General features: G+C 44.7%; 2 protein-coding genes across 4 annotated transcripts; both read left to right on the top strand.

Annotated features, from left to right (window-relative positions):
- The first annotated feature begins 294 nt into the window (after positions 1-294).
- On the top strand, positions 295-5,225 carry LOC119911357 (zinc finger protein 11). The gene is made up of 2 exons (XM_038730225.1): positions 295-942; positions 2,683-5,225. The coding sequence occupies exons 1-2, from the start codon at positions 365-367 to the stop codon at positions 3,602-3,604; spliced, it is 1,500 nt and encodes a 499-aa protein (XP_038586153.1). The 5' UTR covers positions 295-364; the 3' UTR covers positions 3,605-5,225.
- A 1,678-nt stretch (positions 5,226-6,903) lies between these two features.
- On the top strand, positions 6,904-19,457 carry LOC119911336 (protein NLRC3-like). 3 transcript variants are annotated; one of them, XM_038730182.1, is made up of 11 exons: positions 6,904-6,995; positions 8,174-8,299; positions 8,410-8,514; positions 9,143-9,247; positions 10,896-10,974; positions 11,135-11,363; positions 11,513-13,316; positions 13,426-13,599; positions 17,934-18,107; positions 18,470-18,516; positions 18,679-19,457. In XM_038730182.1, the coding sequence occupies exons 2-11, from the start codon at positions 8,211-8,213 to the stop codon at positions 19,233-19,235; spliced, it is 3,363 nt and encodes a 1,120-aa protein (XP_038586110.1). In that variant the 5' UTR covers positions 6,904-6,995; positions 8,174-8,210; the 3' UTR covers positions 19,236-19,457. The 3 variants fall into 3 exon arrangements, with proteins under 3 accessions (XP_038586110.1, XP_038586112.1, XP_038586111.1); XM_038730184.1 differs by lacking the exons at positions 17,934-18,107; positions 18,470-18,516; positions 18,679-19,457 and adding an exon at positions 15,424-15,729; XM_038730183.1 differs by lacking the exons at positions 6,904-6,995; positions 8,174-8,299; positions 8,410-8,514 and adding an exon at positions 10,304-10,451.
- The last annotated feature ends 6,351 nt before the right edge of the window (positions 19,458-25,808 follow it).

The following is a 25,808-nucleotide window of genomic DNA, read 5'->3' as shown; positions in this document are numbered from 1 at the left end:
CCTCCCTCTTCTTCCTCCTCCCTCTTCTTCCTCCTCCCTCTTCTTCTTCCTCCTCTTTTCTTCCTCTCTTCTTCCTCCTCTTCCTCCTCTTCTCCCTCTTCTTCCTCCTCCCTCTTCTTCCTCCCTCCTTCCTCCTCTTCCTCCCTCTTCTTCTTCCTCCCTCTTCTTCTTCCTCCCTCTTCTTCCTCCTCCCTCTTCCTCTTCCTCCCTCTTCTTCCTCCCTCTTCCTCCTCCCTCTTCTTCCTTCTCTTCCTCCCTCTTCTTCCTCCTCCTCTTCCTCCTCCCTCTTCTCCTCCTCCTCCTCCTCAGGCCTGTAGCTGCTCCTCTGACTCTTCCCCCCCCCCACCCCCAGCCTCGGTTCAGGATGGAGGACTCGGAGGCGGAGCTGGCGGTGTCGGAGTCGGACGCCCTGGGCGCGGACTTCATCACGGTGGAGCTGGACACGCAGCCCATCGAGTACGTGGTGAAGTGGGCGGAGGTCGGCTCCAAGTTCACCATCTCCTGCGTGAAGAAGGACTCGGACGACCCGTCGGACCTGACGGCCGACCAGCTGAAGATCGAGACGGACGAGGCCTTCTTCGCGCCCTACGAGGAGGTGTACCCCTGCGAGGTGACGGAGCAGAGCGTGGAGATAAAGACGGACTCCGACTCGGACGAGGACGACACCGAGGAGGAGCAGGAGGTGCTGGTCGAGGCGGGGAGCAGCCAGCTGGACGGCGAGGTCGACTCGGACCAGGCCGACTTCGAGCCGGACGAGCGGCAGTACCGCTGCAGCTACTGCGGCAAGTGTTACAGCCACGCCTCCAGCCTGTACCGCCACCAGCAGACGCACACCGGGAAGAGCGCCGCGCCGCCGCCCCCCGCCAAACGGGCGCTGGAGCCGACGCATCAGGAGGCGCGCTACACCTGCCCGCACTGCGGGATGAGCTTCAAAGGCAGCAGGTCCGTACCCTGTTCTGTTACTCAGGATGTTTCAGACAAATGATCAGAGCCGATTCGTAACCCGGCCGGGTCTGATCGCTCACAGACGGCGGTACGAGCCGTGAGCAGCACGTTCTCTGTAGCACCGCCACGTTTTACACCTTCATCTAAACATTCCAGCTCTGTGATTGGATGACCAGAGGAGCTGAAACTCTGTCTGTGTCGGGGCGAGGGGCGGACTTCAAAACGAGATCGATTCGATTGTTACAGCAGCTCGAGATTCAACGCGCAGGTCGCAGGTCGCTGTTAGCCGCAGACGATCGATCGCAGACGGTAAACACATGATCCAGCTGCAGTGATTAGTTATCGACTGTTAAGATGATCGATTAATCAGTTGGAGTAAAAAACTGATTCCAGCTTCTTAAATGTGAATATTTTAAACTGAACGAGACATCTGAGGACGTCTTCTTGGAAACGCTGACCGACGTTTTATAAACCAAACAGCTCAGATAAGTGTTGACAGTCTTCCAGCTCGGAGCGTGTCTGAAGCCCCGGACGCTGAATAACAGGTCGTCGTTCTAAATTAACTTCATAAAGCGACGAAAACCAAAATCTATTCATGCCTAAAAGAGCGAATCTCAACATGTACTGAACCAAAAGGTGGCGCTACGTGACCAGAAACAAACGTTATAATACACACACCTACCAGACGACGTTAGGGGAGTAACGGTAACAAAACTCTCCTCGGATTTGAACTCACGGTTCGGTTTATTTTTGGTACAGTGAGGGGAAAATGCCAACATTAAATTGCTGCTGGTTTATTATGAACTTTTGTAAACATTAAAATTAGTTTACAATTTTTTAAACAAACTTCCAAATTACACATAATAAATAAATAAATTATATAAATAAAGAATGAGAAATAAAACCACATATAGCTGATATAATAAAAATATGTAATTACATGGATTACAGAGCAGCAGCGTTCTTCTTCTTCTGCTCACATAGAAGCTGAAAGTCTGTTTGCACTCGTTTTGTTGCAGTGTCCTTCTCCTTCGTGTGATACATTAGTGAGTTTGACGTGTTGCCAGAAACAAACCCGATCACTGCTGAGAAAAGTCGGCACGCCGCTGTCGTCTCATCGACTTGTCCGTTGTCTTTCACAGGAAACCGAAGTGTTCAAACCTGAACAACAAGGGAGGCTCTTAAAGCTCTGCTATGATGCTCAAGTCACTAGTTAGCGAGGGGGCGGGGCTAAAGCGGCTGCTTATGTAGCGCCGCAAGGCGGCGATTTGGTCCGCCACTTAATATGTCCGTGTGGAAAGTTGGAATTTCTGTTTGTTCCACATAAAACAAGCATAATATATGACGTTAAACACGGCATTCAGCGCACATGTGCGGTACCGTTACACCGCTAATGTTTATAATATTCAGTCTGTCATAAGATAGATCCTTAGCTCACGTCCTGGTCCTGGTCCTGGTCCTGGTCCTGGTCCTTAATGTCATGTGTTGTCATGCACTTCAGGCAGCTACAAGCAGATTATTCTCATTATGTTCCCCTCACACGGTGTTCAGTTAGCATCTTCACGCCGCGAGTTTAAAACCCAGAGCGGTTCAGAGAGTCTGGCGGAGAGGATGGAGGCTGTGAAAGAGTCGGGGGTTTTCTCCATCAGCTTTGACACCTCCCTCATTTGTCTGTTTTTTTGTCACTCGGTCAATAAAGTTTTATCCGATTGTAACGTTTTGTCGTGTGCCCGTCAGGATGCTGGGGAGTCACCTGCGGCTGCACGGGAAGCGGCGGATCCACCCCTGCAACATCTGCGGGAAGGAGTTCAACCACAGCTCCAGCCTGTCGCGACACCGCCTCATCCACAAGAAGGGAAAAGGCCTCCCCAAGGACGTGGCCCTCGGCCCCAACATGGCCGCCCTGCGCCACTCGCTCAAGGCCGGCGGCAAGAACAAGAAGACCAAGAGGCAGCAGCAGCAGCAGCAGCAGCAGCATCATGTGGCGGCCGCCATCATCCAGAGTCAGGGCGGAGATAAGTTCTACGCCTGCCCGCAGTGCGACATGAGCTTCAGGACGTCCACGCAGCTGTCCAAACACCAGGTGACCCACGTCAAGGAGCTGCTGGACAACTACACGCCCGGCAAGGAGAACCTGAGCGAGAGCTCGTCCGACCTCAAGATCCGACTCAAGCTCTGCTCCCGCGACAAGCCCAACTTCTACACCCTCTGCAAGAAGAACCGCCGCCGCAGGGGGGGTCGGCCCGGCAAACGGGGCCCCGCCATCTCAGAGGAGGAGGAGGAGGAGGGGGGCGGAGGAGGAGGGGGCGGAGGAGGAGGAGGAGCCGGGCGCCACTGCTGCACCCAGTGCGGGAAGCGCTTCAGCCATGCCTCCAGCCTGGCCCGGCATCAGCAGACCCACAGGGCGGTGGACGGCGGCGGCGGGCGTGGGAAGCTGCAGCAGCACCAGAAGCAGCTACACGTTAAGTCCGGACTCCCCGCCTCCAAGTCCAAGACGTACACCTGCGCGGCGTGCAACAAGACCTTCATGCACTCGTCCAGCTTCTCCCGCCACAAGAAGGCCCACCTGGAGGAGGAGCAGCGGGCCCGGGCCGCCGCCAAGCGCCGGAAGAGAGTCGTCTTAGACGAGACCGCCCCGCTGGAGTCCGACTCCGAGTGAAGTCACCTGGCTCTGGACTGGGTTTGGACTGGTTCTGGACCTGTTCCGGGTTGGTTCTGAATCAGCACTGGACTGGTTTGGGACCAGTTCTGGAAAAGTTCTAATTTGGAAATGTTCTGGACCAGTTCTCCACCAGTTCTGGACCAGTTGGGGACAGATTCTGGGGCCGAATGAGGCGGTTTGTTTGTCCAGGTTTCGGGAACTTGAACTGGTTGATTCTTCTCTGGTGTAGATAGAAGCAGGACGTCCATATATGGAGCAGCGACTCGTCTGCTCGTCTCCACGTTCGTCTTTCCTCTCTGACGTCACCGCCCACTTCCTTCCTGGAGTGACTTTGATTGGCTGAGGTTCTTATTTTTAGTTCTGATTGGTTCCCTGTGTTCTAACTTTGATATTTAAACAAAATAAAAAAAAGGTTAAAATGTGAAATCCGAGCAGACGGCGAGCTGATTGGTCAGAGTTGGCGTTCCTCCACATTAAACTTAGCATGAAGACTATAACCTGCAGCTAGTCGGCCATATTTGTAGTTTTTCAGCTCTGTGTGTGTGTGTGTGTGTGTGACCGATCTGCGGCGTCTGACGTTTGGATTTCTCCTTTTAGCAGCGGCGGCGGCGCTGTCGTGGAGGTCGAAGGGGAAACTGCACTACTTATTTATGAATTTGGAACAATGTTGTAATATATAAATATAAATGGTATTTAAATGTGAGTCACAAGTTAAAAAACTAAACCAAGACGAGCGAGGGCGTCTACGGCGGCCAGGCCTGACCTAGCTGCCCTCGTTAGCGTAGCAACACCACCGCCACCTTCATCTCTAAGCACCGCCATCGCCATCACAGCAGCAGCAGCAGCAGCAGCACAGGAACGGGAAACGACTCTTTGACAGCAGTTTTTCAAAATTAAAGCCTTTTCAAATCTGTTTGTTTAAAAATAAAAAAGAACCCTGTGACGTGAGATTTTATTGGGGGGGCGAAGCTCTTCTTCTGAGGCGACATCTGGCCCAGAGCGGACAGGCGAAACGTTCAGGTCGTCTTTATTGGCTGATGATTGGAAGTTAAAATACATAAATGTCGACGGCTTTACAGGCGTGATGAACAGAAGAGCTGCTGTTTGGTGAATCGTTGGAGGTTAAACCAAATGTGGACGAACTTCACGTCAGACGATACCACCCCCCCCCCCCCTCCACACGCCCCCCTTCACTTATTGTTTCCTGCTTGTGGAGCCGTCTGACGGCGGCGGACACTTTGAGTTTGTGAATAACATTTTACTGTGTGAATTGGATTTGACTTAACTTAATGGTGACCTATTTATAAGTGTGTGTAGGCGGCGGACCGTCGCACTACGAGCCTCCCATAGAATAAGAAACAGAAGCTCCTCCTCTTCCTCCTCCTCCTGCTCTCCATCTTCCTGGTTTGTGTTCTCTCAGTTTCGGCGCTTGCAGCTGCCGTTCTCCTCTTCTTTGTTTTTGCATTTGGCTCCATGTCGTGTTGGTTTGTTTTCTCTTTGGTTTCAGCGAAGCTTCACCTGCAGATAGAAGGTTGTTCGTCATTGTATCGTGTTTGCCAATAGAATAAACCCAGTTGACATGTTTTGTCTTGCGTTTTGTAATAAACCTTCAAAAGAAGTTTGTGTGTCTTCGCTCAGTGAGGCCGGCAGGAAGACGCCGTATGGAAGCCCGGAGAGGACGACAAAGACAGAAGTCTGTCTCTGTGTGTGGTTAATGAGAGCTGTAGTTCCTCTGTGTCACCACCAGAGGCCAGTAAAGAGTTTACAGTCAGATCAGCAGTCCTGTCAGTGCTGCAGCTGCTCCCTGTGACCACAAGAGGGCAGCAGACATTTAACAGGAGGAGGAAGGTGAGTGATCAGCTCCCTCCTGTGGTCAGACTGAGTAACTTAGAGAATAGTGCAGAATAGTGCAGCCCAGGAGGTGCAGTACATTAAAATACATGAATAATAAATAAAGAAATAACTACTCAAGGGTCAAACATAGAAAATTAAACTCAGTGGGGCAACAGGGAATGTGGGAACAGTGCCAGGGTTTCTCTCTGACATTAAGGTCCTTTACTAACATGAAAAGCTTTGTGGCTTTCTTCTTCTTCTTCTTATATTTAAAAAGTCCACTCATCAGGACAAATGGACTCAAACTGCTGATCTCTGGATCCAAACACTGAAACCAGCCTGTAATCTGACAGGATGCAGGTTCTGTCCTCCACGAGGAGGAGCACTCCTCTTTAAAGGAGGTCTCAGCTCAGCGTCTGTTTGGTCCCTGTAGTCACTTTGAGAATGCCGTCCCACAATTCCTCTCAGCAGCATCATTTAGTGATGCAGCAATGTAGTTTCACCACAGCAGACCCACGTAAATGTAGAAAGAACAGAGCTCCTGCTGCATGAACATGTGACACGATCCCAAACATCTGGAAATCCTCGTATGATCAAAGCTCTGAAACCATAAATAGAGATTTGTTCTCTTTCAAAATCCATCCAATTGGGAGGAATCTTAAAAAAACAAGCATATTAAATTTACAGTTATACAATATCAGCATCCTAACAAAATATAGTGGAAAAAAGTATGAAAAAACAAATTTAGGCCTATAAAAAGGTTTTTCCCCATTATATTTTTAATTTCTACATTTCAGTCCTATTTGTTTTGTTTTGTTTTTATTTAACAGCCTTCTATTTAGTTGTTACTTCCTGGAGTAATTGATGGTTAAATATATCCTGTGTATACACTGAAAACTTCCTTTATTAAGAGGTGTGATTCTGTGTTTGTCACTGTACTTATCTTCCATGTCTTATAAGTTACATTTTTAGCCCAGAGTAAGTTTTTATTTATATATTTATATATAATATTGACAAATGTAGTAGTAGTAGTACTGAACAGTACAGAATTAACACGGGAACAGACAAGCTCAGACGGTGAAGCCACATTAAAATAAATAAAATACATAAATGCTCATAAGAAATAAAAAATTATAAAATGACAAATCAGGGCTCAGACACAGCCAAAGGAAACTCTGTGGGGGATGAAGGAATGAGACTGAAGGTCCTCTTCAGCAGTCTTTTCTGTATGTATTTCAGTGATGAAAGTAGAGACTCGGCTCTTTATGAAAAATATAGAAATGTGCTCTTGATTTCAGGAATCTGTGTAAGTGCAGTCTTTTCCTAAGTCCTTATAAAATCTCCTTCCCATCTTTACTTGACGTCGTGACGTTTTTCATCTACCGAGGTCAATGAAAAGGGCGCAGGAAATGACATCTGTTTGACTTTTTGACCGCAGCCCAAGTCTGTCACGTGGTTTAGTATTTGAAAGCTGCCCTTATTGTGAAAGTGTCCGCTTCCTTCCTGCTTCTGTCTGTGAGCTCGTCGTGTCGAAGCTTCTTCTCTCCAGCTGAAGGTTTGAAACTTTTCTCTCTTTGTCCGTGTTGTCAGCTGAGTTCAGCTCCAGAACAAACAGCAGAACTTTATAAAGAGCCGCTGTGAAGGAAAACAGAGGAAGACTTCCTGTCACTGTGTTCACAGAGTGCAGCGGAAAGAATGATGTCATCTCTTAACGGAGGATGTAAACGGAGTTACGAACTAATTAAGACATCGGTAATGCGGGTGTATCTGAGATCAAAGAACTTGTGTGATTGATCAATGTGTGTTTGAGTATTTCAGTCTGTTTAAATTTTAAAAAGAAAGTCACACAGGCTATAAACAGTAAAACAATAAACGCTACAATGAATTAATAAAATACAGATTTAATTGATCTGTATTTGTAGTAACAGGAAGTATCGGCTGAGTTCTGCTCTGCACATAATATTTGGTGTTTTTCTCTGCAGCTGCAGGATGTTCTTACAGAACATGGACAGATTCTATGATTTTAACTGTAACCTAAAGTTTGGCTGTCACATTAACTCAGTCAGATTCCAGTCACAGTTTGATTTCAGGTGTCCTGGTAAGTTAGGCTAAATGCATTCATTCATTCAGTAGAACTGATTGTAGCTGCATCACCTGGTATTTCAGCGCAGGTTGTTGAAATTCTCACTGTCGAGCCAAACCAGCCACAAATATGTGCTGATAACCCCGTTTGATCAACGTGTGCAGCAAAGTGTCTGAAAGGAATTGAAGAGGTGGATGCGTCATTGTGCAGAACAGGTGTTCAAGGCTACCAGCATGAGTGTTACATGTATGAAATTCTTAGATGGTAGATTGTAGATGGAGAGGTTCTTCTGTCACATCACGTAGCAGGAAAACCGTCCGTCGGCTCCACGAGGCCGTCTAGTGGACTGTTAGAAGTAGAGCAGCTGACTGCAGCTCTGCTCTGATTCTTCCTGACCAATGAGAACAAGCAGCATCCTCTCTGTCCCGTAACAAGCCACTGATCCACGTGTCGATTACATTTATATGTTCGGTGTCTGAAGTGTAAGAAAGTGCTGAGAAAAGCTCGTCAGTAGTTCCCAGAGTGCAGTCATGTTTTCTGACTGCTTCTTTATTCGGAGCAGCATCCAGCGTTTCCCCATAGAAACTGTCTGATGAGTGTGTTTGTCATGTGACTGAGAGGAATGATGAGAAATCATGTGACTCTCCCAGCAGGTTGCTGTGTTTGTGTGAAGGTGTGGTCTCTGCTATGGATCAGTGTGAGGACAGAGAGGAGGGAGTCCCTCCCTCTGAAAGCACTCTGTGTGGGGAACAGGACACAAGGACCAGAGCTCAGAGGTGAGACGAGGATCTCTGACTGGCCGTGACTCTTCTCCAGGTCACAAAGTCTCTGATACAGTAAGAACCTTTCTAAATATTTTTAACTTTAATAAATGTCTTTCTATCAGGATCCATCAGAGACCAGACTGTCCTGGACCTGAACCCAGCTGTGTGTCCATGAGTGATGCATCTATGGAGCCTCCTCTTGCTTTTAGACAATCTGCTGATGGAAGGTAAGAAGTTAAAATGGATAAAAAGTCATTTGTTTTTGTTAAAAGACTGAAAGTACTTTGCACCAGTTTTTATAAACAATGCTCATTTGTCTGAGCAGCTTTTTATCACCCAGCTGTCTGTCCTAAAGCCACCACTCGAAAGCATTCACTAACTTTAACGGACGGTTTCCATCTGACCAGATGTGAGCTGTAACTGACAGTAGGAGTCGGGTTATGCTAGAAAAGAATGAGTTTGAATGACATCTCTTCTGACCACGTCTGAAATCTAAAGTTTTTCCATCTGTTGTGAAAAGCCCGTCATCACAGAGAAGGTGGAGATGTGATTTTATTTAACTGTGGAGATAACAGAGGACATTTTATATTGTTTAAATACGAGGCAACAAAGAACATGTTCAGTCTCTCTTGAAGTCATCCATAGTGGTGAAAAGTGACCGAAAGGGAGCTGAGAGAGAAGTTCCAACCCAGATGCACAGATCCGATCTCAGATCTGTCTGATGAGGAGAAATGTCATTAATTGAAAACATGTGTCTCACATGTCAAACATTTACAATTAAACCATTTCACAAAGTCTTTTATTCAGTGAGAGCTTTTCTAAATATGTGAGCTTCAATGAATTTCTTTCAATCAGGATCCATCAGAGACCAGACTGTTCAGGACCTGAACCCAGCTGTGTGTCCATGAGTGATGCCTCTATGGAGCCTCCTCTTGCTTTTAGACAATCTGCTGATGGAAGGTAAGAAGTTAAAGCTGACAAAAAGTAAGTTCTTGTTTGTATTAAAATCTCATGAGTCTCAAAACCATGTCCTGTTTACATTTTTTTTAAGGACTGAGTGGATTCAAGTCTCTCTATTCTTGCCTGTGTTTCACTGAGCAACGTTTTCATTTGTTTAATGGTCTTGTCGTGTTGCTCGAAGGTCGCCGGTCAGCAGACAGATGAATTAGAAGTTTGGCTATAATGCGGTCCTCCATTGACTTTAGTGAACTCTCAGTGTCAGGCAAGGTTAGCGGTGAATTGCTAGCGTGCGCCCTCGGTTCAGGTATGTCCAAATGCTCAACCAGCTTAGCTTAGCATCGTCTTGATTGTCCTCGATAATACATTGATATGCAGGATGGCTTTGTTGTCTTATCCCACTAATGCATGTTACTAACTCAACTTCTTCACTCTCCTGTAGTTTTGTACTGTCTCGTCCTTCTTCTCTCTCCTTCTGCTGCTGTTTCTGGCTCTGGATCTGTTGGGTCTGGATCTGTGGTTGAAAACCAACTACTGCCTCCATGTTCCTGCCTGAAACCCGCTGATACGATTATTATCATCATTATTTTTTCATTACTTATATTTATAGTAATACAAATGAAGATCAGTACTAAAAACATCGGTAACATTACTAATACAACTTACATTGTGCTGCTGTGTGTTCTCCTTTCTCCTGCCTTGTCATCGACTAACGGTTAAGTCGACTATTAGGGGCTCCAGGGCACTTCATCAGTGTACAGTGAGTGACGGAGAGCTATATGGAGGGGTTGGTGAGAGCTATGTGGGCTAAACCAAACTGACTGGTGAGGCAAAACACCATTCTTGGATGGATCATCAGGACTAGTAGATCTTTACCACTACAGGGAGTAATGCTGGCTGCACACTAGAGGATAATTATGATGATTTGGGGTCTGTGTCACCCCTCCTGACAATCAAGGGGTCTGGTCTAACCAGATTATTGGCCCAAATGACCCTGTAGTGTAAGGGATTTACAGACATGATCTTAAAGTCTCTTGTTTTTCTTTTTCTGTGCCAAAGGTAGCACACAAGTGCAATGATTACAGTCTGCCTAAAGTCACATTTTAACTCGCACGTTTCTGTGGGATCCCAAGTTCCCAGAAGCCACTCTGAAACCGTTTAGTATAAACGCCAAGTGTGTGGTCCTGCGTCTGGACTGAACTGTCTGGTGAGTGTGTTCTATTAAAATATTAAAGATCTGTTAATTCTGTCATTAAGTCTGTGGTATCCACGTTTTTAAAATCGGTAAAGATTTGCCCCAGGCATAATCTGATTGCCCGTTAATCAGAAAGTCGGCGGTTCAATCCCCGACTCCTCCAGGCTGCATGTCGAAGTGTCCTCGGGCAAGATACAGAACCCCGAATTGCCCCTGGCAGCTGTTCCACCAGTGTATGAATTTGTGTGAATGATGGTTTCTGTTTGAGCACTAAGGCTCAGAGTGTGAATGGTGAATGCAGATGTAGTGTAAAACCACTTTGAGTTGTTCAAAAGACTAGAAAGGCGCATTTACGGAGCATTTAGTGTTTACATCCAAATACCCCTTCTTGGATTTTTACCTCATGTCTCTGTGTGGACAGACAATGTGAGCTAACTTTTCATAATTCCTCCACAGAGTCCACCAGGACAGCTCAGAGGTTCCCAGTGGTCAGTCTGCCCAGCAGGATCAAACACACCTGGACTCCATATTTATGGTCTGTGCATGTACAACAACTACTTACATCTATTCTGTTCACAATAATCTCCACGCTTCACTTTTTAGACCAGTGGATTGTCAGTCTGTCCAACATGGATCTGATGTTTGGTTCCATGATTTGACTTTGATTGTGTCCTTCATATAATATTCTGTTCCAGCTGCTGGAGGAGAACATTGTCACTTTTGTGAAGAATGAGCTGAAGAAAATCCAGAAGGGTCTGAGTTCAGATTACCCAGAATGCTTAGAGAGTCAGAGGGAGGATGAGGAGGTGTTAGACGGTGAGGAGGAAGAGCAGAGGAGGAGCAGCAGAAAGGCATTTCTGAAGATCACACTGCACTTCCTGAGGAGAATGAAGCAGGAGGAGCTGGCTGAGCGTCTGCAGAGCAGTAAGAGGATTTCTCTAAAGATTTAAAATGCTGGATAAATGGGACATTTACTGATAGCTCAAGAGAAGGACCAAAATATGTTCATTTACTATATAAAAGGAAATGTTAAAATATTTACTTTTACTTACTGATCTTGTGTCTTCATTCAGGACATCCTTTTGCTGTCTGTCAGCGTAAACTTAAATCTTACTTGAAGAAGAAGTTCCAGTGTGTGTTTGAGGGGATTGCTAAAGCAGGAAACCCAACCCTTCTGAACCAGATCTACACAGAGCTCTACATCACAGAGGGAGGGACTGCAGAGGTCAATGATGAACATGAGGTCAGACAGATTGAAACAGCATCCAGGAAACCAGACAGACCAGAAACACCCGTCAGACAAGAAGACATCTTTAAACCCTCACCTGGAAGACATGAACCAATCAGAACAGTGATGACAAAGGGAGTGGCTGGCATTGGGAAAACAGTCTTAACGCAGAAGTTCACTCTGGACTGGGCTGAAGACAAAGCCAACCAGGACATACAGTTCACATTTCCATTCACTTTCAGAGAGCTGAATGTGCTGAAAGAGAAAAAGTACAGCTTGGTGGAACTTGTTCATCACTTCTTTACTGAAACCAAAGAAGCAGGAATCTGCAGCTTTGAAGAGTTCCAGGTTGTGTTCATCTTTGACGGTCTGGATGAGTGTCGACTTCCTCTGGACTTCCACAACAATGAGGTCCTGACTGATGTTACAGAGTCCACCTCAGTGGATGTGCTGCTGACAAACCTCATCAGGGGGAACCTGCTTCCCTCTGCTCGCCTCTGGATAACCACACGACCTGCAGCAGCCAATCGGATCCCTCCTGAGTGTGTTGACATGGTGACAGAGATCAGAGGGTTCACTGACCCACAGAAGGAGGAGTACTTCAGGAAGAGATTCAGAGATGAGGAGCAGGCCAGCAGAATCATCTCCCACATCAAGACATCACGAAGCCTCCACATCATGTGCCACATCCCAGTCTTCTGCTGGATCACTGCTACAGTTCTGGAGGAGGTGTTGAAGACCAGAGAGGGAGGAGAGCTGCCCAAGACCCTGACTGAGATGTACATCCACTTCCTGGTAGTTCAGTCCATATTGAAGAACATCAAGTATGATGGAGGAGCTGAGACAGATCCACACTGGAGTCCAGAGAGCAGGAAGATGATTGAGTCTCTGGGAAAATTGGCTTTTGAGCAGCTGCAGAAAGGCAACCTGATCTTCTATGAATCCGACCTGACAGAGTGTGGCATCGATATCAGAGCAGCCTCAGTGTACTCAGGAGTGTTCACACAGATCTTTATAGAGGAGAGAGGGCTGTACCAGGACAAGGTGTTCTGCTTTGTCCATCTGACCGTTCAGGAGTTTCTGGCTGCTCTTCATGTCCATCTGACCTTCATCAACTCTGGTGTCAATCTGCTGGCAGACGAACAAACAACATCCCAGAAATCTGAAACAAGAAAAGACACCTTTGGAGATACACACTTTTATCAGAGTGCTGTGGACAAGGCCTTACAGAGTCCAAATGGACACCTGGACTTGTTCCTCCGTTTCCTGCTGGGCCTTTCACTGCAGACCAATCAGACTCTCCTAAAAGGCCTGCTGACACTGACAGGATGTAGCTCACAGACCAATCAGGAAACAGGCCAGTACATAAAGAGGAAGTTGGAGGAAAATCTCACCACAGAGCAAAGCATTAATCTGTTCCACTGTCTGAATGAACTGAATGATCGTTCTCTAGTGGAGCAGATCCAACAGTCCCTGAGATCAGGAAGTCTCTCCACAGATGAACTCTCTCCTGCTCAGTGGTCAGCTCTGGTCTTCATCTTACTGTCATCAGAAAAAGATCTGGACGTATTTGACCTGAAGAAATACTCTGCTTCAGAGGAGGCTCTTCTGAGGCTGCTGCCAGTGGTCAAAGCCTCCAACAAAGCTCTGTAAGTACGGAGGTAATTGTTTTTCTTCATCTCATTTTAAATTGTCTAATTTTTCAACAGGAAAGAAAAAAACCTTCCTACTTTTTACCCCTTCTTGCTGTATCTTCAGGCTAATTGGCTGTAATCTCTCAGAGAGAAGCTGTGAAGCTCTGTCCTCGGTTGTCAGCTCCCAGTCTGCTAGTCTTAGAGAGCTGGACCTGAGTAACAACAACCTGCAAGACTCGGGAGTGAAACTGCTGTCTGCTGGACTGGAGAGTCCACACTGTGCACTGGAAACTCTCAGGTCAGAATTCATCAACTTCAACTTATCATCATTTCCCTTTGCATGTATGGTTATGTTCCTGACATGTATAAGGTGTATAGTCAGTGTAGACTGGACCACACATGCCAGTGTTGCAAGTAGAAATTTGCATTCAGAATAAAGAAACAGGGAAGGGGGTGAAGTTTACTCGTAACTGGAAAATACTGAACAGGAGTACTCAGACCATGCAAGCAAAATTGAGTCTGTTGTATGAACAAGCCATTATTCCTGCAGTTCCAGCCATGATTTGTGTGCCAGGTATCGTTAAAATACTTGTCCATGAGCATTTAGCGTACTTCCTAGTTGACAAAGACATGTCGTTGTTGTGATGTTAGCTATAGCAGGAGAGCTGTGAGTATCGCTGTCTGGAGCTGCTCAAGGGGGTAAGCCAGAGATCGGACAGTGAAACTGACCAAAGCCTGCATGGAGGGATCCATGTAGGCCCAAAAATGACATCAAAACCCTGTGACACCCCGCACATGAGGGATGTAACCATATTGCTTAGATTATAAGCTCTCTACAATCTAAAAAAACTATTTGGCCATCAGTGACAGTTGGTGTTTGACACGTGAGCCTCGTAGGTGGGCGGACAGCTACCAGAATCACGGTGTTTCTGCCGTTGTTCTACGTCATTAAACCACGGTTATGATGCGCAATCATGCGCAGTAGACAGGAAGTAGCCCTGTAGTAGTATTTTATTGGTCCAAAACTGGCTTCACTGCAAGCACCAATCCGGTTCGTTTTTTTTTGTTTGTTTGTTTTGTTTTGTATAGACAGTACTCACAAAGGTATAACGATCAAGATTAACTTAAAAATTGCCTGGAGTTCTCCTTTAAATGAAGCTTCATTACACAGAAGCTACCCCCCAGTGAAATGTTGCAAGCTAAGCTACAGAAACGTGGCAAAAGTAGCTTAGTTACATCTATGCTACTTTAAATTTTTTTTAAAGGGGACCTATTATGCTTTTTCATATTTTCTAGCATTTTTATAATGTTACAGTGTCAATGTTCATATTAAACATGACCAAAGTTTCAAATGAAATGAAAACCTTAGATATCCCCCTGTTCTGAACAGTTTTTCTACTAATGGCTTGGTATGATGTCATTCTGAGCCAGATTACCAAATATGGTCATTTGCTCCAGAAAGAGAATGCTGGCCACGCCCACAAAGGAACATGCAGACCTATCCCTGCAGCAACCTGGTAAACATATTAGACAATGGCCAATCAGAACACAGTGGGCGTTGGGGGGGTGGGGTGTCAAAGAAACAGAAGCTGTAGATGCTTCAGTTTCTTTGGTGGCGTCACTTACTGATCCTTAAGAAATTCTTGGGAAAATGTAGCGTGTGTTGAAGCTACCGTGCTACTCGGTCAATAAAAGAGCTTTGTTACTGCAAAGCTATTTGATTCTACCACCAAGCTACTGAGAAATGTAGTTAAACTAGTAACGGCGCTACTTGTAGTGACGCTACTGCCCAACACTAGTTGATAACGCACTTGATCGTGTTTACAGTCCTTTTTGGGACAGAGATAAGGCTTTCCCTCTTTCGGCAAATCTATTTAATACAATTATAACTTAGTTTTTTTATAACCGACTACAAAAGGAAAACCAGCAGTGCTGAGATAATGTCTGCATCTCTCCTAGATGATCTGAATACCTTCTATGCATACTATGAGAAAAACAGGAGGTACAAAATCCCCTGCTCATTTGTAATATCCAGGGCAGATGTGTGCAAAGACTGCTAAAGTAGGTATCCCTGGCAGAGCTCTCAAGGTGTGTTCAAATTATGTGCTACATGTCTTCACAGACATTTTCAACCTGTCAATGCTCCAGTCTGAAGTACCCACATGTTTCAAGAAGACCACTATTGTCCCTGTCCTCAAAAGGTCTAAAACCCCCTGCCTTAACGACTACCACACAGTAACATTCACTTCCACTATCATGAAGTACTGTATTCAGCTAGTCCAAATGTTCATCACCTTTTCCCTCCTTGAATAACTGGACAAATTTCAATTGGCAAAGGGACCAAATAGATCTATAGACAACAATGTCGCCCTAACCTCACTCTCCAACCTAGAACAGAGGAACACATACAGTATCTCACAAAAGTGAGTACCCCTCAAATATTTGATTATATCTTTTCATGTGACAACACTGAAGAAAGAACACTTGTATTTAATGTAGTAGTGAGTGTACAGCTTGTATCAGGCTTTTAATTTGCTGTCTCCTCAAAACAACACATCCAACTCAGCCATTAATGTCTAAACCACTGGCAACAAAAATAAGTACACGCCTAAGTGAAAATGTCCAAATTTGGCCCAAAGTGTCAATATTTTGTGTGGCCACCATTATTTTCCTGCACTGCGTTTAACCTCTAGGGCATGGAGTTCAGAGTTTCACAGGTTGCCAATGGAGTCCTCTTCCACTCCTCCATGACGACATCATGAAGCTGGTGGATGTTAGAGACCTTCCACTCCTCCACCTTCCGTTTGAGGATGCCCCACAGATGCTCAATAGGGTTTAGGTCTGGAGACATGCTTGGCCAATGAATCACCTTTACCCTCAGCTTCTTTAGCAAGGCAGTGGTCGTCTTGGAGGTCTGTTTGGGTTTATCATGTTGGAATACTGCCCTGTGGCCCAGTCTCTGAAGGGAGGGGATCATGCTCTGCTTCACTTTGTCATAGTACATGCTGGCCCGGCATCCCCAGCCCATGACTCTCCAACCACCATGCTTCACTATAGGCAAGACACACTTGTCTTTATACTCCTCACCTGGTTGCCGCCACACGCACCATCTGAACCAAATATGTTTATCTTGGTCTCATCAGACCACAGGACATAGTTCCAGTAATCCATATCCTTACTGTGCTTGTCTTCAGCAAACTGTTTGCGGGCTTTCTTGTGCATCATCTTTAGAAGAGGCTTCCTTCTGGGACGACAGCCATGCAGACCAGTGTGCGGCGTATGGTCTGAGCCCTGACAGGCTGACCCCCCACCCCTTCAACCTCTGCAGCAATGCTGGCAGCATTCATACATCTATTTCCCAAAGCCAACCTCTGGATATGACGCTGAGCACGTGCGCTCAACTTCTGTGGTCGGCCATGGCTAGGCCTGTTTTGAGTGGAACCTGTCCTGTTGAACCTCTGTATGGTCTTGGCCACCGTGCTGCTGCTCAGTTTCAGGGTCTTGGCAATTTTCTTATAACCTAGGCCATCTTTATGTAGAGCAACACCGGGGATGAAAAATGGCTAATTGGGCCCAATGTGGACATTTTCACTTAGAGGTGTACTCACTTTTGTTGCCAGCGGTTTAGAAATTAATGGCTGTGTGATGTGGCTGTTATTTTGAGGGAACAGTAAATTTACACTGTTATACAAGCTGTACACTCACTACTTTACATTGGAGCAAAGTGTCATTTCTTCGGTGTTGTCACATGAAAAGATATAATCAAATATTTACAAAAATGTGAAGGGTTTACTCACTTTTTTTGAGATACTGTATTTCTGAATACTGTTCATTGACTATAGTTCAGCACTCAACTTCTTCCAAGCACATCATCAAATTCAGAGACCATGGGCTTAGCACGCCCTCTTTGATTGGCTTCTGAACTTCCTAATGGGCAGAACTCAGGCTGTGAGGATAAGCATACTCCACCCTGCCTCTCAGCACCGGCGTTCCTCTGGGCTGCATGCTCAACCCTCTCCTGTGAACTCTGTTGACTCAGACAACATGACTGTCAACCTAATCACTAACGACGAAGAGATGGCCTACAGAGAAGAAACCAGGGTTCCTACATCTTGGTGCCAGGATAAAAACCTCCATCTGAATCGTAGAAAAACAGGAGCTAATTGTGGAGTACAGAAAGCGACAGAGAGAATGATACAACCCACCACCATCAACTACAGTGGAGCGAGTCAGCTGCTTCAGGTTCCTTGGCATTCATATCAGCAAGGACCTGATTTGGACTCACCACATAGACCATCGTAAAATCAGCAAAAGCAACGGCTCTTGGTTTTGCACAGCCCTCACTTGTAAGTCTCTACAGAGGGTGGACAAAGCTGCCATCCATGGACAACCTCTACACCCAGTGCTGGTGGGGCTTTTCATGTGAAGCAGCAAGATGAAGTGTTATTTTTGCATTAACCAAAACACTGTGAACAGAATGTATGAAAAACACTCTGTGTGATAGTGAACTGACATGACGGTGAGAACAGTAATAAGCTAAATTCACAGTAGCTGATAGTACAGTCAAGCAGTAAATTTTCAGCCCTCACAGTACCTTCAGATTATATGACGTGTTGTTTTGTGTGTTTGCAGGCTGTCAGGCTGTCTGATCACAGAGGAAGGCTGCAATTCTCTGGCCTTAGCTCTGAGCTCCAATCCTTCCCACCTGAGAGAGCTGGACCTGAGCTACAATCATCCAGGAGACTCAGGAGTGAAGCTGCTGTCTGCTGGGCTGGACGATCCACACTGGAGACTGGATACTCTCAGGTATGGAAAGGCTTGCGGCAACCACAGTCAGTCAGTCTGATAGAGGACGAAGAGCTACAACTGTTTCTCTTTCAGACTGTCAGCCTGCCTCATATGTCCCTGACACATCATTATTACACAAACTCGAGGACCCCCAAACATAGTTGTTTTAAAGCTCCAACAATCAATATTTCTCATCACAATTAGTGAAAATAAGAAGCCCCACTGAAATAAAAGAATATCTGCTGATTCTGCTGAGGTGCTAAATGTGAACATGTAAGCGTATTTGTGGAGAATAAAAAACCTCTGTGGATGAGAGCGATGTAATGTCCATGTTTGATCCTGAAGTGGATGTGCTGGTCTGACCCCCCTCCTTCTTTCAGGGTGGAGCCGGGTGGTGTCGGATGGTTGAGACCAGGTCTGAGGAAGTGTAAGTGTGTTTTTCATTTGATTCATGAAAACAAAGCAGCACACATTCAACTATCAACAGACTGTGACATCACTCATTCAAATCTGATGTCATCAGTATGTGTCACTGGACAGATAATGGATTAATAACTGCAGCTGTATTGTGTCTCATTCTCTCCATCAGATTCCTGTGAACTCACACTTGACACAAACACAGTACACAGAGGGATCAAACTGTCTGACAACAACAGAAAGGCGACACATGAGCTAGTGGATCAGCCATATCCTGATCATCCGGACAGGTTTGACTATTGGCCTCAGCTGTTGTGTAGAAATGGTCTGATTGGTCGCTGTTACTGGGAGGTTGAGTGGAGAGGAAGAGTACATATAGCAGTGACTTACAGAGGAATCAGTAGGACTGGAAATGGATATGAATGTTTGTTTGGAAGGAATGATGTGTCCTGGAGTCTGGTCTGCTCTGATACTATTGGTTACTCTGTCTGGCACTGTAATAAAGCAACATACATCACCACCACCACTACCACCTCCTCCTTCTCTGGCTATAACAGAGTAGCAGTGTATGTGGACTGTCCTGCTGGCACTCTGTCCTTCTTCAGAGTCTCCTCTGACACATTGATCCACCTTCACACCTTCAACACCACATTCACTGAACCGGTTTATCCTGGGTTCAGGTTCTGGTCTGACAGGTCTGGTTCCTCAGTGTCTCTGTGTTCTCTGTAGGAGGTAGAGTCAAAGTGACTGACTGTTTCCTGCTGCTATTGGAAAACAAATGACTTGCTGATTTAAAGGATGTGACTCTGATGTTCAGCAGATTTCATGTTGCTGTTACTCAAACTCAAACCCCAGACCCCGGACAAGGGCGCAGCCTCCCCAGCTAGCCACCCCTTAGTCATATCAATAAGTAATTTATTTAACCATTGCTGCACTGTGTTTTTTTTATTTTGCCTGACTATTTCTCTTATTCATTATCCTTCAGTTGTTTCCTTATGTCTGCTGTTTATTGCTGTTGTTCGGCTGGATGTCTCCTGTTGCCCCCCCTCCCCATTCTCTTGCAGGTGTCTTTGCTTTCTCTGTGGTGTTGATGTGATTAAATAAATAATAAAGAAGACAAAGGAGTATATTAAAACTCAGCAAATTCTGTCTGGCACAACATGGGATCCAGCTCCTCATACTGTACACCAGGGTGCTGGGCAGAACAGGTTAACCCCCCCCCCCCAAAATCAACAGTACTTAATATTGTGAAAATATTTAGGGAATTTGGACACATCACAGTGCATAAAAGGCATGGCCGGAAACCACTTTTGTAGCCTAAGAAACTGTCATGCCCCTGTGATAATATAGTCACATGGACTCTGGTGCACTTCGGAAAACCATTGTCACTTAACTTATTCGCTGCATCCACAAATCCAACCTGAAACACTAAAAATGGACATCGACTTTTCTATGACAAACATGAGAAAGACCATCCAGATTGTTATCAGTGAAAGGTGCAAAAGGGTGCATCGATTCCCACGGCATGGGTGAGTTGCATGTGTGTGGTACCATTGACGCAAAGCATGTAATGGGATTTTAGAGGGACATATTTTGCCATCAAGGCAACGTTTCTTCCCGGGACATCCATGCTTAATTCAGCAGAGCAATGCTAGGCCTCATTCTGCATAGACAACAGTGACTGCAGACTGTTGAGCAGCTGAAATTTTGTATTAAGCAAGAATGGACAAAATTCCAATTGAAACGGGCACAAATAGAATCTTGACTTCCCACACAATTTAGAAAGTGTTATTAAAAGGAAAGGTGATGTAACACAATGTCATGCCTCTGTGTTGCAGAAATAAGAGATCCAATTACGCTGGTAAGTAAAACATTTGAAAATCTTTTCTTTGTACTTTTGTCAGTTAAATAAAGGTTGATGTGAATTAACAAATTCCAGATTTTAGTTTTTATAGCATTTTTGAAATTATTCTAACTTTTCTGGAAATGAAGTTTGTACTTGTTCTTCAGAGGAAATGTTGAAATATTTACCTTCACTTATTTATCTTCTTTGTTGCATCTTCATTCAGGAAATCATTCTGCAGTTTGTCAGCATACTGAAAGAGGAAAAAATACAGTTTGGTGGAACTGGAATCTGCAGCAATGAAGAGTTCCAGGTTGAGTTTCATCTTTGACTGTTTGGATGAGTGTCAATTTACTGATGTTACAGAGTCCACCTCAGTGGATTTGCTGCTGGATAACCACACGACCTGCAGCAGCCAATCGGATCCCTCCTGAGTGTGTTGACATAGTGACAGAGATCAGAGGGTTACTGACCCACAGAAGGAGGAGTACTTCAGGAAGAGATTCAGAGATGAGGAGCAGGCCAGCAGCATCATCTCCCACATCAAGACATCACGAAGCCTCCACATCATGTGCAACATTCCAGTCTTCTGCCCAAGACCCTGACTGAGATGTACATCCACTTCCTGGTGGTTCAGGCCAAACTGTAGGTGTCGTAGGTGATGTAGACTATGGGACTACACAGAAGCTACGCTGTTGCCTGACGTTCACCTCCTCGAAAATGTAACTACACGTCTAGTCGACGCGGACCGTAAGCACTGTGATTGGTCTGGCTGGGTTGTCTTGCAATGCCTCCAAGCCGACCAGAAGTGTCTTGTGCTTTGTAGTAACTTTTACTAGCGGCCAAAACAGCGGCTGTGACACGGTGGATCAATTTATTTGACCATCGCAACCCAAGCGAAATAACTCGTTTCGCCGTTAGAATGTGATCCATTCGGTTGGTAACATTTGAAAAGGCTATACCAGCTGCATGTATATAATTTTACCCCCAGTCACGTTAGCGGAGCGCTAAACTGGAAGTTAGCCTGCTCGACCAGCAAAAGTGAGCACAGTGGACGCTGTAGCGCTACTGCCGACTAGCGTTTGGGGGTGTAATTGCAATATGTCAGACACATCCAACGCACAAGTATAATTGCCTGGCTACGTGCGTAGCCTACGGCGTGGCTACGTGCGTAGACCCTACGCAGGAGTATAAATTGTAGTGAACAACGATGTGGATTTGTGCATTTTATATTGAATGAATGTGGAGCTACCCTAAATTCCTTTCTCCTCCCCAGAGAAGATGGGGAGGGGTCAAAGTTGCTTTCTCTAAATGCTAGCCCGACCATAAAACTGGCACCATTTTGATTCCGAAGCTGATAACGCGGGGCCTGACTGTTAAACTGACAAAGGGACACGAGCCAGCCATTGGCATCTCCCTGAACAGCCTATCAAAACTGGCCCCACCACACACGTTTCCGTGGAAACTGACCTTATTCTTGGTTTTATTACCACATCAAAAGGATACTCCTTGTCTCACCTAAGTGTGACATGTTCCAGACACTGAACTTTGGATGACAAAGGACTGCATTCTCCAAAAGACTCAAAGCATCTAATTAAATTTAATTAAATCTTTAGTTACCTGAATATGTTCGCCTCTATTTGAGTAGTTATGTTAACTGTCGTTGCTATCTGTTGTTGATATTAGTGCTGAAAAGAAGTTACTTGTGCAATGTTTTCATTTTCAGCAAGACACTCCTTCATCGATGTAATCAATGCTTGTTCATAATACTTTCTTACAAAATCCCTTTAGAAATGATGACAAAGAAATGTTTTACTACACTCTTAATCGCCAGCTTGAATTTAAGGATGAATCAACAATATTCCCCGGTTCCTAAGGAGAGACGATCTTTGATTTAATCCAAGCTTTCCTCATGTAACCTGAGCTCCCCCAAGTGGACGAAATAAGTATTACATGCCCTCGTCGGAAATGCGGTTAAATGTGTAAAAATACTGACCAATAATGTGACAATTTACCAAATGCTTAGAACAGTACAACCGTTCAACCATTGAGGTTCGATTGTGGAAAATATTTGATTATAATACGTGCAAATAGATTTCTTTTCTTTAGACATTAAGTTTGGAAAGGCAGTTCCTGGGGAAACCTGAGACGCCCCCTGGGGAACCACGCCCCAGGCAACAAAAGAGCGACACGCGACCTGCTCGCCAGCCTCTAGACTCTTCACTCTTAGTCTCTGCCCTCTGGATGCTTCGGCACGCGCGTAGCGTGCCTCGCCAGGCAACACGCCCAGACTCGGCCAGCGAAACAAACAGGCCTTTGTTCGCTGAAGCTACACACCTGAAGTGCCGAGACATCGATCTGCCTTCAGTTTGTTTTATTTTCTTTATTTCTTTTGTTTGTTAAAGTTATGAGTCCGTTAAGTTACACTGGACTAATTCAGGAACGACCAAGTTCCATTTTAAGCCTTTTTCGTCGAGCCAACTTCACCGAGGTCAGACCAAGCCACGTGGTCTCGCCAGCTACAACCAAGGAAACCTGCAAACAGCCGAATTGCCAGACGGAGGAGGCATTTTCAATCAGACACGGAGAACCCCGGACAATCCCTAGCAAAAAGCCAGGATCGGCAGCTAGCGTGGGACCCGTGCAACAGGCCAAAAGCAGGCTGTCGACAAGCAGTAAGACTTAACACACGTCCTGTGATCAGATGTCCATTTTAACTCCTAAATTATAGCATTAGTTTACTTTCAGTAGCTCTTCTATGCCGTATGAGTCAAATGCTTCCCACAATCGAACCTCCAGGCTCATTGTTCAGCAAATGTTTATGTTCCCTGTATCCAACCATCTTTTATCACCTTAGTTAGAGAATAAATTCACTGTAATATAATCAAGAGCTGTGTGTGTTGCCTATTTATAGTTCCTGCCAAGAGAATTGACCCTTTAGATATGAGACTGACTGACTGATTTAAGATAATTGAGCGATTATTAACTAACTGATCACTAGTAATAATTGTATAATTATTCAAAACTACCTAGAGGTCCGGAGACTCTAGGATTATAACAACTCCGGTGGTGCCCTTTACGAGGAAATTCTGATTTTATGAATAATAATTCATAATTGGGTATCAATTCTCATAAATTTATTAAAATGCATAACTAATAAATTTAGGTCCACTACATAATGGTGCCCTGTGTGAGGCCTTGTGACATACTATAATAATAGACTATACACACAGCCCTGATGCAGAGAAGTTATTGAGAAAAGTTATTGAGTCCCAGAAATTTTTCCCTCCAAAATTTTGCCACTGAAATAATCGCCCAGTAAGTTGCTCCCTAGAAACTCTCCTGTCTTCCCTCTTAACTTAACGTTAGTGATGAAAGTGTGTGTGAGTTTTGACCATGTTCTTTGTTGTGAAATGAAATGCTTTGTGCAACTTGTTTGGCCGCCGGGCCATTGTTCTTTGTTGTTCAGTACAGAGCTGTAGTGAGCTGAGCTATGAGGGCCGAGCTAATGTTAAACTGAATGCATTCCTGTAACGTTACCATATGAGAAATCTGAGCTAAAGCTACACACAATCTCCGCTGACGAGTGGATGAAATGCCCTTTTGGTTGAGAGAAACTTAACCGATATTGATAATTTTAAGGCCTAATAAGAGGCAGACAGATTACAGTTGCGCTGTGCCAATGTGATTTGTTTGCGGCTATAAATAACAGTCTGACGCGCTGAGCCGTGGATTGTTATGTTATATGCAAAACTCCGGTATCCTGTTGAAATTAGCTACTTCAACAAATACAGCTGCCTGGCAGTGGAGTCACAGGCGTGAAGACGCCGAGTTTAGCCTGTAGCGTTGTACCTACCGAGCTAAGTTAACGCTAAATCGAAGCTTGAAAGCAAGCTGAGTCATTGAAACAAAGGAGCGAGTCCTTCCCCCATTTTGAGCGGGACTGGTGTCCGTCAGTGTTCTGATTTACTGCCGTTGCTGCAACGACGGTTTGCTAACTGCGTTAGCCTGAAGCTAACAGCTGTTGGGTCCGAGGACCAGAGAGGAAGCCGCTTCTTCTTCTACATTGAGAAATAGGCCGCGCCCGAGGCGGAGCCACAGCTCCCCTACTGGCTGGCGGAATAAATTGCATGCTCTGCATTAAATCGACTTCAGCGTCATCAGTGACAGAGATGAGCGTTTGAATCGAGTGAATTAAACCAGACTTTGGTGATAGATCTTGTTAACTTGAGACACATAAACCATTGTGTCGACTCTCAGATTAAATTAATAAGGAGTGTTACTCCTTAAGTGTAGGATAGAGCACAGGCTCTCCTTTTTCCTTGAATAACTTTTAAAGATCTATTGGGTGTGTGCTTGTAACAAGGTACTGAGCCAATTTACCCTAACCTAGGATTACACTGAGTAGTTCTATTAATTTTGATGCAATCTTTTATTCAAAGATTCGCTTTTCTAATTTTGATCCAGCTGTATTTGAATAAAAAGCTTTATTCTCATTACTGCTGCAATATCCCTGATTTTGACTTTGTCATTTTGAAGCCTTTTCTGTAGTGCTATTTTTGATCCTTGCAGGAAATAAGATAAATGCAGAATAACATCTTGATTTGAATTTTGTTAACCTTTTGTTGTTTGGACTGACTGGAATTCTGAAACCTACATTAAGCTTGATAAGTTGAATTGATAGCTTTCCAACTAGGCTTTCTTTAATCCTTGTTCATTATAAATGTAATTTGGACTCTGACTTTTATAGCAATTGGAATTTTGATAACTTGATAATTACCAAAGGGTAATTAAACTTCAGTTTAATCAGCTTTGATTTTTTTTTTATTTAATCCACTTTAATCAGCCTGGGATTTTTGTTAATGTAACTTTGAACTTTGAGTTTATTCTCATTGCCTTTGAACTTTGATTTTGAAATTTAATTATTTTAATCTCAAATTTTAATTTTCCCGATTTTGAACTTGATTCTAAAATTTAATTTTCTCAAACAATTTTTCCAACTTTGAGCTTTGATTGTCAAGCTAGTTGTAACATGAACTTTGATTTGATCTATAGCATTTAACTTTAATCCCAAGTGTGATTTAATCTCTTTTCCTATTTTTGCCTTCACCCTAAATTTGAATTTTCAGTTTGGTCATTTAAGTCTGACTTGAAAGTCAGCTTTCTCCAACCTGACATTCCCTTTTCTCAACTAGTAAACACACTAGCTGAAACTCTGTTTAACTGACTGGCTCAGGTCTGCTGTACCAGCTAACACCTGTAGTCCACTTCTGATTTTGTTAAAGCAAATTGTATAACTGAGTCCATAGATTTGATTTTGATCCTTCTTTTCTTCAGATTCCAGCCTTCCAAATTAACTTAAAGGAACATCAACAGCTCCAGGAAGCTATAGAAGCAACACCCATTTATTTTTGTATTTGTAGGTATATCCTCTGAGTTGACACACTCGTTTGTTGTCT

The sequence above is a fragment of the Micropterus salmoides genome, unplaced genomic scaffold (genome assembly GCF_014851395.1).
Source record: "Micropterus salmoides isolate LMB-PRFRI ecotype aquatic unplaced genomic scaffold, ASM1485139v1 Ms_hic_scaffold_2, whole genome shotgun sequence".
In the NCBI taxonomy this organism is placed as follows: domain Eukaryota; kingdom Metazoa; phylum Chordata; class Actinopteri; order Centrarchiformes; family Centrarchidae; genus Micropterus; species Micropterus salmoides.
Note: the sequence above shows the minus strand (reverse complement) of the source record. Positions and strands in the feature narration are given on the sequence as shown.